An 18,072-nucleotide genomic window follows, 5' to 3' on the forward strand; every position below is an offset into this window, starting at 1 on the left:
TTAAACCGCTATTCCCTCGCTCAGCCACTTACCCCCTGCCTGACAGGTATATACTTATCAAGGACACACAGTAGGTGTTCCTTGAACAAGCTCCATACTTCAATTGCGCCCATCCCCTATTGTTACCTTTTCCATCCTATGCATCCTAAATCTTGCCTAATTACATCATGATTGCCTTTCCCCCAGCTATACTCTTGGCCTGCAGTATATATCTACCCCTTTCCATCGCTAAAATAAACGTAACAGATTGTGGTCACTATCACTAAAGTGCTCACCTACCTCCAAATCTAACACCTGGTCTGGTTCATTACCTAGTACCAAATCCAATGTGCTTCGCCCCTTGTTGGCCTGTCTCCATAAGGTCAAGAAACCAGCCTGCATACACTGGACAAAAACTGACTTGTCTAAGGTACTTGAACTATAGTGCTTCTCGTCAATATTAAGAAAGTTAAAGGCCCCCATAACATCTACCATGTTCCTTTCACTCCTATCCAGATTCATCTTTGCAATCCTTTCCTCTACATCTCTGGAACTTTTCAGAGGCCTATAGAAAATTCCCAATAGGGTGACCTTTCCTTTCCTGTTTCTAACCTCAGCCCATGCTACCTCAGTAGATGGGCCCTCAAATGTCCTTTCAGCCACCGTAATACTGTACTTGACTAACAGTACTACACCTCCTTCTCTTTTACCATCCTCCCTGTTCTTACAGAAACTTCTAAACCCCAGAACCTGCAAAAACAATTCCTGTCCCTGCTCTACCCACGTCTCTGAAACGGCTACAACATCGAAGTTCCAGGTACGAGCCCATGCTGCAAGTTCGCCCACTTTATTCCGGATGCTGCTGGCGTTGAAGTAGACACACTTTGAACTACCGTCTTGCCTACCGGTACACTCCTGCGACCTAGAAACCTTATTTAAGACCTCACTACTCTCAACATCTCGTAGGCTGGAGCTCCAATTCAAGTTCCCATTCCCGTGCTGAATTAGTTTAAACCCTTCCAAAACGCATTAGCAAATCCGCCCCTCCTCCCCAGGATACTGATACCACCTACGACTGAACGAGCCCCAATTATCTAGGTATCTGAATCCCACCGTCCTGCATCATCCCTGTTGCCACGTGTTCAACTCCTCTCTCTCCCTACTCCTTGCTTCAGGTAACAAACTAGAGATAGCAACTCTGTTCATTCTAGCTCACAGCTTCCACCCTAGCTCCCTGAATTTCTGCCTTAAATCCCCATCCCTTTTCCTACCCATGTCGTTGGTGCCTATGTGGACAATAACTTGGGGCTATTCCCCTTCCCCCTCAAGGATCCTGAAAACATGATCAGAGACATCACACCAACCGTGAGTCTTTCTCGTTCCCAAAGAACCTCCTATCTGACCCCTTAATTATGGAGTCTCCCCTCCCCCCCCACCCCCCCAACCAATGACCAACGCTTGACTCTTCTCCCCCCCACCCCTTCCCTTCTGAGCAACAGGGACAGACTCTGTGCCAGAGAGCTGTACACCATGAATGGTACACTTATTGCTGAGGGGAATGAACACAGGGGATCCCTGCACAGCAAGCAATCTACCTTCTTCTTGTACCTTCCTGTAACTCCTCTCAATTTCCCCCTCAGCCTCCCAAATGATCCAAAGTTCATCCAGCTCCAGTTCCCTAACTTGGTTTCCAAGGAGTTAGAGTTGGGTGTACTTCCTGCAGATGAAGTCAGCAGGGACACAGTGCCTCCCACATTCTACAGGAGGAGCATCCAACTGTCCTAACATCCATTCCCACTGTTCTGAATTTCCAAAGAGACTACTGAAAAAAAACCTAGTAACCTTACTAAATCTGTACACAGAATGGTAGGGGAATGGGTGTGAGTGGGATACTCTTTGGAGGGTTGGTGTGAACTTGTTGGGCCAAATGGCCTGTTTCCACACTAAGGATTCTATTCGATGATTGAGATCCAAGAGCACACAACTGAGGTTACACTCCTACCAGTGTTGCTTGCTGTATTCCTGGAACTGAAACACAAATTTTCCAGCACATGCATCCAAGAAAAACCTTCCGGCCAAACAGGAGGAATGAAGAGGTCTGAACAACAGAAAACAAACAGCATTGGAGGCTACAGAGGGAGAAGATTGCTTAGTACACTGTGACACTGTGTTTATTGTGCATTTTATCTCAGGAACACCAAGTCACTTATTATACACTATTTGCAAAGCTGTGACTCACTGGATCAACATACTTGGTATTTGGAAGCTGTGTCCCCGCAGGATGAGCTGCACAAAATATGTTTCAATGCTGTCTAGTCACTCAGATCTGTGGATATCAGCTCCCTATGAAGGTGATAGCTTCTGCAATCTGCTACATCAGATTGTTCAGTAAGATCTGTGTCAGCTAAGACTGAGGGAGACCAATTCACTTCTTGATACAGTTGCTCCTGCAGACCTGTGTCTGCCCTGTGAATTTGCATTGCCAGAATGCGGGCGCGACTGACTAGGCTATCATCCACCCTTAATTACCCAGAACCAACCACGTTACTGTCGGTCTGGAGTCACATATAGACCAGACCAAATAAGAACAACAGATTTAATACTGTAAAGGGCATTATGAACCAGATGGGTTTTTCTGCCAATTGACAATGGCTTCATGATCATGTTGAGATCTTGAATTTTAGTTGAATTCAAACTCCACCACATACCAAGGTCAGAACATCACCTGGGTCTTTTGAATGAATAGTTCAGTAAAAATACTACGAGGCCATCTCCTCTCCCAAAGAATATTCTTGCTGTTGAATCAGAAGGCTGTGGGTTCAAGTCTCACTCTAGACATTTGTAGCCAACTGCCCGAGGCTGCGCTTTTTCCAATGAATTTTTAAACCAAGAACTTGCCAATCTTCCTCTTCAAATACAATAACGAGGAAGTGCATTAAATCTAAGTCAAAGTAATATAAGCACGGAAACAGAGTTGTACATGACAAGCAGATATCCTGAATGAATCTAGTCCCATATTGCTCTAAACCCTTCATATTCATTTACCCATCCAGATGCTTTTTAAATAGCATCTATCACTTTGACATTCCATACACACACCACCCTGTGTCATTTTGGCTCATGTGACAATTCCAGCATATGCAGGGCTAACAACTATTGCAGGATTCAGCAAATAACAGAATTAAAATTCTCAAACAGTGTCAGCCAATCAAATGAGACATAATGGGATGAATAGAAAGACCAGATGGTCAATGATTCACATTGATCAAGGGCAGTGGACTGGAGATCAGATTAAAGTATGTAGAGGTTACATCAACCTGGGACGAACGGGACATTGTGGCAAGAACGCTTTCCAATTTGGACAACTCAAACTGGGGATCTTGATTGATGGGATTCTTTCAGCTCAAAGGGTCTATAAGTCTACAGAGCGAATCAACACTTTAGGAGGAAACCACACTTGGCAGATATGGAACAGGAGTAAATTGCATGACGAGGGAAGGTGGTTTAGAATTGGGATTAGAACAGTTAGATGGTTGCTTTTGAATGACACAGGCATGATGGGCTGAAGGGAAATTTTCTGTACTGTAGACATTAATGACTAATTGGTAGCAATGCTCAACATACATGCAGAATGGGGGCAAGGTCTGACCCTGAAAATCCCCATCCCCAAATGATTTGGGAAAATTTATTCAGGGATAACCAAACAGAGAAATGCCAACCCTATTCACTGGATGAAAGGAATCAGAGGAACAACTCCTCCTGCACTTTAAGTGAAAAACCCACATTAACTACCTCAGGAATACAATATCCAAACAAACATTTGGGGAGTCACTGGTGTATCTCACACTGGGGGCCAGGGTGTGGCAAGGACCAACCTTTTGTTAGTACATGGGTATCGCCCCGTTTCCCCCCCTCAGTCGAAGCAAAACGCTCAGAGACACAGTAGTTTTACTACCATTTTTATTCCGGTCCTGGAGGGACAGAGACGATCGCCCATGTGCACAGAGACATGAGTCTTCTCTGAAAGAGCAATTTCTCAATGAACTATATAGTCATTTTATAGGGAGGAGCATCCAGATAAGGCAACACACATTGATTAGGTTACCATTAAAATCAGAGAGTGTCAATAGAAAAGATTAAGCCATCTGCTGTCATACAATGAATAACTGGCTTCACATAATGAATACTTCCCACCTTGTTAAACTGACCTCACATAGTGAATATTACCTCATCTTGATAAATGGCTTTACATAATGAATGCTTTTCCACCTTGTTAACCCATTGCTCTTGCCTTCAGCACCCCAGTGTTAACTGCAAGTTCTTATCTGATCTGAGCCATGCTCAGCTGAACCTCGTTTCACAAAACCCAAAACTTAACTCTTTCGCGACCTGCTCATACCAGATACACATTCTCATGGGGACTTTCACTTTTATTGATCCATGAATTTTGTCTCCAAGATGAGAGTTAAAGGGAGGGTGGGCTTGACGGAAAGAGAGGGAGGGCAGGAGGAGGTGGCTGCAAGAAGGTTTAAGAGAGGAGGAGGCTATTAGGTGGGATGGGGGAAGAGGAGGAAGCAAAAGGAAGGGGTTATTGAGGAAAAATAAGCTGTAAGGTGCAAGGGAAGTGGCGAGAAACATGACAAGGGAGGAGGCTGCAAGAGACAAAGTGGGGAGGAGCTGGCAGCGAGAGGCAAGACGGAGGAGGAGGAGGCTGCGAGGTGAGGACATCCTCACCAACTGGGCTCTAAGAAAACCTAAACTTGTTTGGATGATGAATGCCTTGTAAATGAATACGATATCTCCAGTTTAAGGTTGTGTCAGTTCACGAGCTACAACATTTACAAAGGTATAGTTGATCCAAATGCAATAAACACTGAATTGTCAAATTTAGATCAGAAAAACAAATGGGGTTGTAAAATGATCCAACTTTATGCATGTGCAATGGAAATACATCAGCTGTGACCTCAGCAGTTTGCAGAAAGTGCACTAATGGTGATAGCTTTTCACATGTCAAAAAAATGTATCAGTAGTTTAGAAAATAAATTTTGTAAAGCTGTGATTATTATCTTGTATCAATTTAAATACTGCGGTGTCTAGGAATTCAATACTTTTCTTGTCTTTTTGACATTAAATTTAATCTTTATGATTTTGTCAATTATTATGTAAACTGATGACTATTTCTAACTCTGCTTCTGTGCACGTTGTAACACTTGACATATAAATATAAATGCCAAAGCTATTATTACTATGACAGCATCACCCACTAACTGAGGTGATGAGAACAAAACCAGTTATTCCCCTAAACCATAATGCAAAACCTGGGTAAATCGAGAGGAATCTTCAAAAAGCAAACAATATTTCAGCATTGATGCAGATATTCCAACATTTAAACAGGAACTAGATCAAAAAAAAGAAAATTATGCATACTGGGGGACAGAGTAAAGGACTGTGATTAGCCAGTCAGCTGCAGTTATGATGAGTCAAGCATCAAAAGGCATTCTAACTTATGAAAGGAAGAATAGATCATTTATGAATTGGTAAAGGATTAGAAGTAAGTGATAGAACTATGGAATGTCACTGAAGTAAGTGGTGGAACTTTAGAATGACACTAATACATCACCATGCCATTTTGATGGAAGCTTGGCTCCAACCAAGCTGAACTGACACCTAAATATCAGTACCAGAGGAGAGAGTGAGAAAGAAAAAGGTGGCACAGGCAGTCTGATTAATTATAACCACACGACAAAAACAGTTACAGAGATCCCTTGCAGAAACTAAATTGTAATATTGGGGATTCAAACTGGGCTCAGAAAAGGGCTTTAGTCAGAATGTCAAGACATCACGGAATATGTCTGTGGCTTAAATAGTAAGTTGTACATTGAAAGATGAAGTTGCCATTTCTGCTTTCACAGCTTACCATCCCTCCCAGAAGTGAAATTAGGTTCCCCTACCCTTCACTTTCCATCCCAACAGCTTTGTATTTAAAGGATTATCCTCCATCATTTCTAACAGCTCCAGCACGATGTCACTACCAAAGACATCAGCATTCCGAAGGGATTCTTCTCTTCTCTTTCCTCTGCAGTATAACACTTACCTTTCTTCCACCTCACAGTCCAAAGTCCCAAACAATGATTTACTTGGGCATTATTCAATCTAGTTTCCTGTGTTCACAATGTTGTCACCAGGACACTGGGGAGACCAATCGCAGACTGGGTGATTGCCTTCAGAGACCTCCACCCAATCTGCAAGCATCATGCTGACCTTCCAGTTGTTTGTGAACGCGATTCTCCAGTTTGCTCTCAGGCTCAAATTTTTGGTCACGGTCAGATGCAGAGTTTCAGCAAAGCCCAACATCAGGCCCATGAACAGAACCTCATCTTCTGTTTGGACATTTTTAGCTCCTGGACTCAACATCAGACAAAAAAAACTCTTTCCACCTTTTCAATGCTGCTATTTTTTTGCTACATGCTGGTCTTAAACTTGTGTCTCATGATTTTTCTTGTGGATGGAGCGATGTGTTATTTGGTCATTCACTTTCCCTCTGAACCAATGCTTTGTATCTTTATGATCACTTCCATTGCCTTGGCCCTTCATATCATGACAAAGTAACACCTTTATTTAATAAAGGATAGGTGACAAAATAAATTAAACTAGAGAGCAGTTAATGCTTGATACTGAGAAAATTTTAGACTATTGTAAAGCATGTATAGCAAAGCATTTAGAAATACATAACATGAAGAGTAGTCAGCATGGCTTCAAGCATGCCCGACAAATTTACTAGAATTCTTTGAAGTAGTAATAGAATAGATAAAGAAAAGCAGTATATGTAATATATTTGGATTTTCAAAAGGTTTTTCATAAGGTACCATTCATTATACTACAGAATAAGAGCCCATGGCATTGGAGGTACTATAGTAGCATGGATATAGACTTGGCTAGTTAATAAAATACAGTTGGAAGCTGAATGGTCACTTTGTGATGGCAACGAATAACTGTTGGTGTGTCACAGGGATGCTAGAGCTCCAGCTATTTAGAACATATAAATGACTTGGATAAAAAAAGTGAATGTACCGGAGCCAAGTTTTACAGATGACACAAAAATAGGTGGGAAGGCAAGTGGAAAGGATAGCACAAAGTGTCTTCAGAGAAATATGCGGTGGTTCAGTGAGTGAGCAAAAACTTGGCAGATAACAGATAATGTGGGGAAATGTGAGGTTATCCAATGTTAACAAGAAGATGAGAGGAGCGAGTACCATTCAAATGACAAAGCAACAGAACAAACGAATTTGGCAGTCCTTAGGCAGGAATCACAAAAAGCTAGCATCCAAGGTCATTGGGAAGGCAAATGGAACATTAGCCATTATTCCAAAGTGAATGGAGCATAAAGGTAGGGGAGGCTTTGCTAAAATTATACAAGGTACAGCTGCAATACTGTGAACAGTTTTGGGCCCCTTACCTATAGTGTGGAAACAGCCCATTTGGCCCAACAAGTCCACACCAACCCTCTGAAGAGTAGCCCACCCAGACCCATTACCCTACCCAATATTTCCCCTGACTAATGCTTCCTGACTAATTTCTCATTGCCAATTCACCTGACCTGTACATCTTTGGACTGTGGGAGGAAACCTGAGCACCAGAGGAAACTCATGCAGACACGAGGAGAATGTGCAAACTCCATACAGCTGCCTGAGGTGGGAATTGAACCCAGGTGCCTGGTGCTGTGAGGCACCAGTGCTAACCACTGAGCCACCGTGACGCTTATATTGGAGGCAGTCCAGAGAAGGTTCACTAGGCTGATACCTGGTATGAACTGGCATTCTTCTGAGGAGAGGCTGAGTAGATTGAACCTGTACTTGTTGAAATTTGAAGAATGAGTGATCTTATTGAAATGTACAAGATACTTGACAGGGTAGACATGTAAAGATTGTTTTCACTCCTGGGACAGTCGCGGACTAGAGGATATAATCTCAGAATAACCGGTCACACATTTATGATGTAGATAAGGCATTTCTTCTGTTAGAAGGTTGCGAATCTGTGGGCCATCAAAAGGCTGTCGAGGCTGGGTGGTTAAACATTTTAAGGTTCAGTTAGACAGACTTTTAAGCAGTAACAGAATCAAAGGTTTTGGGGAAAAGGCAAGAAAGTTGAGTTGAGGGTGATCAGACCAGCGACGATCTCATTGAATGGTGGCTGAATGGGCTATTTCTGTTTCGATGACTCTTTGGTCTTATGGACATCTTTGTTAATTTATTTATCCCACCCTCTTTTGTATTCCAGTCCTTCTCTTTTGTTATTCCTCACTCGCCCCCACCACCTCACTTTCAACAGCATGAATCCTGTCACATTTCTACTTGAGTCCAGATCTGAAGAAGTCACTCATATTGAAATGTGAACTCCACCTCCCCTTCTAGAGATGCTATCAGAACTCCAGAATTTCTCCAGCACTCCGTTTAATTTCAGGTGCAGTACTTTCTTTTTGAGGAGGAAGTTGCTGGACCTGCTTGTCGATTTTAATTAAGGCGAGATAAGAGGAGACAATTTTTTCAAAAGTTATTGGACATGGGCATCTTTGGCTAGGTCAGCATTTATTGGACAATTAGAAATTGGCAGAGAGCAGTTAAAAGTCAGCCACACTGAGTCTGAAGTCACATGTACACCATATCAGACAAGGGTGGTGGCAGATTTCTTTCCCTGAAGAACTTTCCTGAAGAAGAAGGGTCTTTATGACAATTGATACTAATTACAATAGTCCAAGTTCTTACTGAATTCAAATTTCACACATGTCCTGGTAGGATTTGAACCCTAGCTCCCAGAAAATTAGCCAGGGGTCCTGGATGACCAGTCAAGTGACATTATCACTACAGCATCACTTCCCCTAAATATGACTAAAGTATGCAAGAATCAAATTGAATTGAGGAATTCAATGATAAGGTGAGCAGGAAGTCAGGCAACTGAACCGTTACTCAGAGGGATTATACCTAGATGAATTGGAAAAATAAAACAGGGCAAGCAGGAGATATTTGAATACTAGACAGATGATGCACAGTTTAAATGTACTCCTACAGTAAGGAGTACTGAGAATCATAAATGGCATGGGCTCCACAGCATGTAGAGCATAGATTCCTCACAGTGCAGAAAGAGGGCACATGGCCCATCGAGTCTACTCCGACCTTCTGCACAGCAGTCTATTCACACTCAACATTTACCACAGTTAGCCTGGACACCATGGGGGCTTTTCACATGGCCAATCCACCTAACATGCACATCTTTGGACTGTGGGAGGAAACCCACGCAGACACAGGGAGAACGTGCAAACTCCACACAGACAATTGCCTGAGGGTGGAATCAAACTCTGGCGCTGTGAGGCAGCAGGGCGAACCACTGAACCATTGTGCCGTACTAAAAACAATGACAAAAGGAACTCGTGGAAAATAAAGGCAGCAAGGAGATTGGAAAGACTAAAATATAGAAGATGAATGCATTGTTGGCATCATAGAGGGAAATGCTGACTTTTTTTCAAAAGAAAAGGAAAGCTAAAAAGGGCTTCGTCGATTGGCCCATCTTGTACTGTCTGAGGAACAGTTCTTAAATACTTGGCTCCCGTTTACACAGGATGGAGTGAACAAGGTTTTTAGGAAACCTGCCAGAGAAGTTGAAGATTTGCATAAAAACAATGAAACTAACAACAAGAAAACAGCCTGTCTTTAAAAATATTAATCTCAGAATGGTGTTCTGGTGTATATTTATCCTACAGCCAGCATCACTAAAATCTGAATAAGTAGCATTATCACTGAGTGTTATAATGAATACATGTCACTGTTGTAGGCTCTTGCTGTGTGCAAACACCCTGCCGAGGTTCGAACATTACAATAATGACTACAATCGTAAAAACACTAAAACAGGCTATTTGGCCCATCAAATCTCCATCGACTCTGCAAAGAGTATCCCACCCACACCCATTCCCCCTTACTCCATTGCTCCATTGCTCTACATTTCCCCAGAGTAATGTGCCCAGATATACATCCCTGGACACGATGGGCAATTTAGCATGGCCAATTCACCTAACCTGCACATCCTTGGACTGTGGGAGGAAACCGGAGCACCCGGGGGAAAACCCCTTCTTCAGCTGTAAAGTGCTTGGGCACGGTCTGTTGTGGTGAAAGATACTATTTAAACACAAGATTGTCAATCCCTCCCTATTTGGTTTAAGGGAAAATTATAGAAATGGTAATCATAAATTTTCCAAAAATGTTTGGAACTGGGAATTGTGCCAAAAGACTGACAGACAAGAATTGTTAAAGAAAGGGGGAAAACAATCTCTCAGGAAGTAACAGGCGATTAAGTCAACTTGGTGAAATTTAAGTTAAATGTGAGTGAAAACAATGTCTGGGGTTTATGAATATTGGAGGCAGTTTATGCTTGACTCACTGATTTAAATTTTGGCAAAGTTTCAGCAAACTAAGGGAAATACAGCAGATGTTGAGTTTTCAAGGACCTGCCAACATTCAGGGTCATTGACGATATAGTAGTTTACATAAAAATGTGCTAATATAGTACTTAGAACAGCACAGCACAGGAACAGACACATCTCTGTGCCATGATGCCATTCTAGACTAACCCTATCTGCCTGCATCCCTCTATTCCCTACCTGTTCATATGTCTAAATACCTTCTAAATCTTGCTGTCATATCTGCTTCTATGACTTCTCCTGCTCCTTCATTCAATAAGATAATGGCTGATCTGATTGTAAACCCAAATCCACATTTCGACCTAAACCAATTAACTTTTCACCCCCTTTCTCAACAAGAAACTATTCACCTCTACCTTAAAAATATTCAAAATTCTTCTGCATGAAGAGTTCCAAAGAGACTCAACCTTTAAGGGAAAAAAACTCTCATTTGTTTTCATGTCTCATTATCAATTGTGACCCCTAATTCTAGATTCTCCCACAAGAGACATTCATTCTTTATCTACCCTGTCAAGATCCCTTAGAATCTTCAATGTTTCAAGCAAGTAATTTCTTACTCTTTTAAACTCTAGCGGTTACTACGCCAGCCTGTTCAGTCTTTCCTCATAAGCCATAGCGATGGGAACGATGGACAAGGAGCGTGGCTCATGATAGAATAAGAGTTTGGTGAGGGGGGGGGGAAGGCGGACTTTACGTTTAGTGAGCTAGGCAGATGAACTCAACGCATGGTTGACAACATGGGATTGGGATACCCTACTACTGAAATGTGATTCACACAGAGTCAAGTGTTGTTTGGGTTGGGTAGGAGAAATCAAGTCTGGCAGAGGGGGTGGGGAAGGGATGGGACCAGTGCAGGCGAGGGAAGACTGTTGTGTTCAGGTTTTGGAATGGGGAGAGTGAGGAGAAAGGTAAGGATGTGGCAAGGCTCACATCCTGGCAGTCAGGTCAGAATCTGACAGTTATTGGATACCTGGGGGGAGTGTAACTTGGACTGTACGAGCTAAAGTTGAATACTTACTCAGGCATTAGATCATTGGAAAATCCAGGCCAATGCCTTTTTAAAATCTAACTTTCGCTGCATTTACCATTTAATTGAAATGTACTGTTTAAATTATGATTTTCTTCAGGATTTAGCTCTGCCAGACAATGCTTGAAAAGAATTTATTAAGGAAGTGGTTGAATCTGGTTTCTGTAACGGAACAGAACTGACAGAATCCCTTTCGTAAAACTACAGGAGTAAGACACAAGGCTCTGCCAGTTATGGAAAATAAAGAGCATAAAAGCAATGGGAAGGGTTAAAGCATGAAGACCACTGGCAATCTGTTGCAAGGAGTCTGTGGAATGCTACACTAGTCAAAAGGTCATTGTGGCAGGATGGGATAAGAATACTCGAATGCTCCTACACCAAGGAGCAGAGTAAAGTTGGTGCTGAAAGGTCACTATGGCAGGATGAGATAACAACAACCTTGCCTGCTAAATATCATCATGACAGGTTGGGACAGGTTGTGACAATAAATATTTAGGACATGACATTAAATATTTAATTAATAGTTAGTAGAGTCAGCCTGCTTAAGACCCTTGAAGTGAAATATCTAATCATGACATTAGAACAATATTAAGTAGAATGTAGGAAAAACTTTAGTGGCAGAAGTAGAGAGATAATGGGAACTAACATCATTGGTTTATTGTATAGCTGGAGTGAGGTAATTCTGATTAACACAGTTGGGCATGCTGATAAGCTAACAAAAACATGATAAAACCAAGGTATAAAGAGCCACGGCCCCTGAGAATTTGCTGAGTGTCACAGTTTTTTGTTTGAAAAAAGACCTACTCCTTGAAGAACTCTCCGTGTCTCCTGGTGATTCTCTACATTTTCTCCACGACAGTCAATGATAATCTTCAACTCCACATTCCTGCCATTTTTCCAATACACTTTACTAAAAATCTGTCTGTCCTAGCCTTGAATATACAAAATGTCAGCCTCAACAGCCGTCTGTGGTAAAGAATGCCACAAATACACTATCCTCTGATGGAAGAAATTCTTCAGCTCTGTTGTAAAATGGGTGACTGAGATTATGACCCCCTACTCCTAGACTCTCCTGCACTGAGCTTGCCAAACTCTCTTTTGCATGACTCACAGGCAAGTTTCAATTTGTAGGGCGTAGGTAGCAACACTGGGAAAAGATGAAACTGGATCAGTCTATATGAACCATTATGAGATCAGTATCCTGGTCAGGTTTTTAACAAGAGGGTTTAAGGGTTCAAATTTGGGAAATGAAATAGAGATGACGAGACTAGAGAAATAAGTGAAACGGTAATCAGAGTGGGATGGAAATGGACAAGCATCCAAACCTAAGAGCGTGACAGTAGATAGGGCTAGAGATTCCAAAAGTAGTAAAGAGACAGGACTAAAGGATCTGTACTTGAATGTGTGTAGCATTCATTAAATGAACTGACAGTGCAACTTGAAATAAATATATATGATTTAATAGCCTTTAGAGACATGGCTGCAAGAGAACAAAACCAGTGAAATAACTACTCAAGGCTATGTGACATTCAGAAAGGAAAGGAAGTAGGGAAAAGTTGGAAGAGGATGGCTCTGTTAATTAAGGCTGGCATTGGTAGTATAGAGAAACTATTTCATTCTGAAGATCAGGGTTTAGAATCAGTTTGGACAGACAGAAGAATAAGTAAATTTGAAGTCACTTGCCATCCTTTAACAACAACCATACTGTAAAATGGGATACATAAGAAATGATAGAGACTTCTGAGAAAGACATGACAATAATCATGGGTGATTTTAATCAATACATATAATGGATGAATCAGACTGGCAAAGCAGCTTAGATAACAGATTCAAGAAGAGTTTTAGGAATTTCTTAGAGCAGCATGCTCCTCAGTGAACCAGAGAGTAGTCTATAATAGATATACAATGTTCAAGGAGATAGATTCATTTATGACTTCTTAGTTAAGGCAAGCTAACAGTCATCATACAACAATTGAATTTCTGATTCAGTTTGAAGAGTGGATCAAATACTAGAGTTTACCAGAGTTCACTTGCCAACCAATAAGTACTCTTCTCTCACACAGCACGTTTTCTCCATGAATTGATATTTCTTGCAAATTGTCTTGATGAGTGCAAGACAAAAAAGTGCCAAAATATATCTTTTTCCTCAAATTCTATTCTATCAAACATCTAGATTTAAAAATAATGAATGTTACTTCTCAATTAAAGAAAAAAAGGAAGATGACAGAAAATGGGCAACAATCAGACCAATTAGTTGAACATTGGTCAAAGGAAAAATGCTGGACTCTATTATAAGTTGCAGCACAACACTGAGACAATGTTCATACAAGTAGACAGAGTCTGCATGGTTTTGTGAAATGGAAATCTGTTTGACTGATTTATTACAGTTCTTTAAGGAAGTAACAAGAAACATAGGTGAAGGGAAACCAGTGGATGCTCTGTGCTTAGATTTCTAGAAGGCATTTGACAAAATGCCACATCAAACATGATAGAACATAGAACATAGAATAATACAGCACAGAACAGGCCCTTCGGCCCACGATGTTGTGCCGAACTTCTAACCTAGATTAAGCACCCATCCATGTACCTATCCAAATGCCGCTTAAAGGTCGCCAATTATTCTGACTCTACCACTCCCACGGGCAGCGCATTCCATGCCCCCACTACTCTCTGGGTAAAGAATCCACCCCTGACATCTCTGATGATAAATGCCAAAGGCATTCCAGCTGCTGCCTGCAGTAACTCCTGCTAGGACAGTAGCATTCTTTGTGTCCTCTGTCATCCTCATAACCAAATGTCTGCAACCGTCCTGCATCAAAACATACCTTGGTCGAGCCCCACTTTCTGAAGCCCTCCACATTGTCCTTTAAAAGATATCAATGCAGCTTTTCAGCTATACTGAAATCATCTTTTCTGGACGTCACTGCCATTTCAGCCTCTATGACACTCATACCCAATCACACCCCCGTGATCCAAAAACTCCAGCAATACCCACATTCTGTTGCCCCTTGTGATGTTAGCTTCACCAAGACATTAGCTCCCGAACCCAACATTCCCCACCACATAACAGGAGTTTGCTCTCCTGGCCCATTCACTCCATATCTTGAGTGCTCCCTCAAACCAAGAGCACCCCCCAAACCCCAACATCTGCATTCTCACAGAAACCGGATACACTTGCTCACTCACAGAGGATCTTTATCTTTAATTACTCCCACCCTCACCCCTCACACAACACACACGCCCTTCACCCTGATATTTAGTGAGTGTGTACTGCTTCTGATTCTGACAATACTCTATTTCACACAGTGTAGCTGGTGTAATTTCCAAATACCAGTCCCAAGACTCACCCACAACCATGAGCGTGAACTCAAATCCCCGTTTCACTGACTTGCGGTATACTTGATTCGGGAGATTTGCGAATCCAACATATCCCTCCAGAGAACGGGGATGCTAACAGAAAAAGAACAGAGTCCTCTCTCAGACCAATGTAGAAAAAGGAGAAGACATGAGCTTTTCAAAACCAACAGGGCTGATGGGTCTCTGTTAGGATCGATCTGTCACTGAAAAACACTGGAGTACAGTCCTGGTGGGGAGACATTCCATTGTATAACTTTGGTGTACAGTGCTGGTGGGAACAACTCTGGTACTCTATTACACTGGAACACAGTACTGGTGGGGACAAAGTCAGTATGTAAGAATGGGGCATGGTATTCGTGAGAATAAATCTCTCACTGTAAAACGATGAGGTACAGTACTGGTGGGATCATGGCTGACAATGAATTGCACTGATCTACAGTATATACAGAGTATAGAAATGGTAGAATCATATCTAACACTGTAGGACACTGGGGCACAGTACCAGTTGGAACAGGTCTGCCACTGTATAACAATGGTATACAGAGGGGAAGTGATCTCTCTCTCTTTAACAATAGAGTATAGTGCTGAATTTTGAGGAAGTTACCAAGTGTGTAGATCAGGGTAATTCAGTTTTGTAGTTTATCTCGTTTTCAGCAAAGCCTTTCACAAGGTCACACACAGTAGACTGATAAAGAAGATCAAAGCACATCAGATTTGTGATTACTTGACAAGTTGGACCTAAACAAAAATAAAAATTGCTGGAAAAGCTCAGCAAGTCTGACAAGATCTATGGAGAAAAGTTATAGTTAATGTTTTCGGTTAGAACTTGAGGAACGGTCACTCCACATGAAATGTTAACTCCGATTTCTCTCCACAGATGCTGCCACATTTGCTGAGCTTCTACAGCAATTTCTGTTTTGTTTCTGATTTATAGCAGCCACAGTTCTTTGAATTTTTATTAAGTTGGATCTAAAATTGGTTTGGTGACCAGAGTTACAGGGTGACCGTAGAAGGCTATTCAGGTGACAGGAGGCCAGTGTCCAACAATTTACCACAGGGATCAACGCTGGGTCCCGTACTGTTTGTGACATTCACTAGGGATATAGATGAGAACGGGGGAGGATTCACTAAGGATATAGATGAGAATGGAGGGGGGGGGGGAGCAGTGATAAGTGAGCATGAGCATGCAGATGACAAATATTGGCTGGGTGGCCATATTGATGAAGAAGGTCTTACATTCCAGGAGGATAAAGGCGGTTTGGTCAGAGGGGCAGTTCAGTGGCACATCAAATGTAAGCCTGAGTACAAAGTAATGCACATTGGAAGGAGTAACAGAACAAGAGAATACTCAATGAATGGCATGACACTAGGAAACTCTGATCTTAGGGTGCTTATTCACAAATTCCTGAAGGTGGCATGGCAGGTCAATAAGGCTAAGTTGTGGCATAGATTATAAAAGCCAGGAGGTTATGTTAGAGCTGTACAGGACTTTGGTCAGACCACAGTTTAGGTACTGTGCACAGTTTTGGCCACTGGGCGACAGGAAGGATAGGATTTCACTGGAGGAGGTGCAGATGAGATTCACCAGAATGTTGCCTGGGATGGAGCACTTCAACAATGGAGAGAGCCTGGATAAGCTCAAGTTGTTTTCTTTAGAGCCGAGAAGGCAGAGAGTGTACCTGATTAGGATGTAAAGGGGATTTCCAACTTATGAACATGATCCTATATGGAGTGTAATTTTAAAGATCCAACATATGAACATTTCCTAACAAATTTACATTGCCCGGGATGATGGCTATCTTGTGTACAAATTGACTTGCAGACTCAGAATGGAAACTACTTGCAACCTGGAGACTGCCTGTATAAGATGATGAACATCTTATGAATAGGGTGATTAGAAGCAGCTGTTCTCCTCAGATGAAGGGTCAAGAACAAGGGGGAATAATTTTAAGAAGAAAGCCAGGTGGTTTACAGGGTACTGGAGGAAAGGATTTCCTTCCAGAGGATCGTGGGAATTTGTAATGAGCTGCCCGGGATGGTAATTGAGGTAGGAATCCTGTCAACCATTTTCAAAGTACATAGGTTATGGACCAAGTGCTGGAAAGTGAGATTAGAGCAGATTTAGTGTAGGTTCTGTGTAGGCAATGGGTTGAAAGGCCTCTGCAATAATTTATGATTTTATGACAGGGACAGGTCTGTCAATAACACTTGGGTACACTACTGGAAAGGGTCAGGACTATTGCTGTGTAACACTGGAATCAAGTGCTGCTGGGAATACAAGTGTCATTATATATTACTGAGGGTGCAGTAATAGTGGGGACAGGTCTATCAGCACAGAGTACACTAATGCCTGGTGGTGGTGGGGAGGGGTGGGGGTTTGTGGTTGGAGTCCTTGTCACTATCATTCAAGGGCACATGAATCGTGGGAAGTAATTTGCGACTGAGTATCACCAGGTGGAAACAATCTGTGTAAAGGTTTGGGGCACAGTGATGGTGGAGACAGGATGGTCATGATGTTATAGTTAGGATCCATTGCTAGAGGGAGACAAGTCAATCACTACCTAACACGGAGACACAGTATTGTTGTACGCAGTTGGCCACTGTATAACACTGGGACACTACTGTTGTACGCAGTGTGTCATTATAAAACACTGGGACACAGTATTGAACAAAACTGCACATCACTGTATAACACTGAAATATGGTAACCATGGGGACAAATCTGCCTGTGTAGAATAGTATTGGAGGAGTAGGCTAAGGCTCTTTTTGAGAGTCTGGACATGTGGCCCCTGGCTCTAGGTGCAGGTCTCTCACTGGGAGTGGTAATCTGTGTGGGATTGGCTGTGGGCATAGCGTTTGGGTACTGTCTGGGTGTAGGGTTTGGAAATTGAGTACAGTCTGACTGAATATGGGTATGGTCTGGCTCAGGGCGTGGGTGTGGGGAGTGGACACAGTCTGGTTCTGACTGTGGGTGTGGGGTTTGGGTATGGTCTGGTTCTGGCAGTGGGTGTGGGGTTTGGATACAGTCTGGTTCTGGCTCTGGGTGTGGTAGTGGGGTTTTGGTGTGGTCCGATTCTGGGTGCGGTCTGACTCTAGCTGTGGGTATGGGCTTTGGGTGTGGGGTTTGGGTATGGTCTGGCTCTGGGTGTAGGAGTGGGGTTTGGGTATGATCTGGCTCTGGGAGTGAGTATGTGCTTTGGGTACGATCTGAGTCTGGGTGTGGGGTTTTGGTACGGTCTGA

General features: G+C 42.4%; 1 protein-coding gene across 1 annotated transcript in view; it reads right to left on the reverse strand.

Annotated features, from left to right (window-relative positions):
• Nucleotides 1-18,072, reverse strand: part of LOC140453140 (septin-7-like) — a 93,225-nt gene that overhangs the window by 70,042 nt on the left and 5,111 nt on the right. Inside the window, exon 2 of the mRNA XM_072547558.1 lies at nt 14,822-14,924. Coding sequence (XP_072403659.1) covers nt 14,822-14,924 — 103 coding nt within the window. The remainder of the gene's footprint in view (nt 1-14,821; nt 14,925-18,072) is intronic.

The sequence above is a fragment of the Chiloscyllium punctatum genome, chromosome 26 (assembly GCF_047496795.1).
Source record: "Chiloscyllium punctatum isolate Juve2018m chromosome 26, sChiPun1.3, whole genome shotgun sequence".
Classification (NCBI taxonomy): Eukaryota; Metazoa; Chordata; class Chondrichthyes; order Orectolobiformes; family Hemiscylliidae; genus Chiloscyllium; species Chiloscyllium punctatum.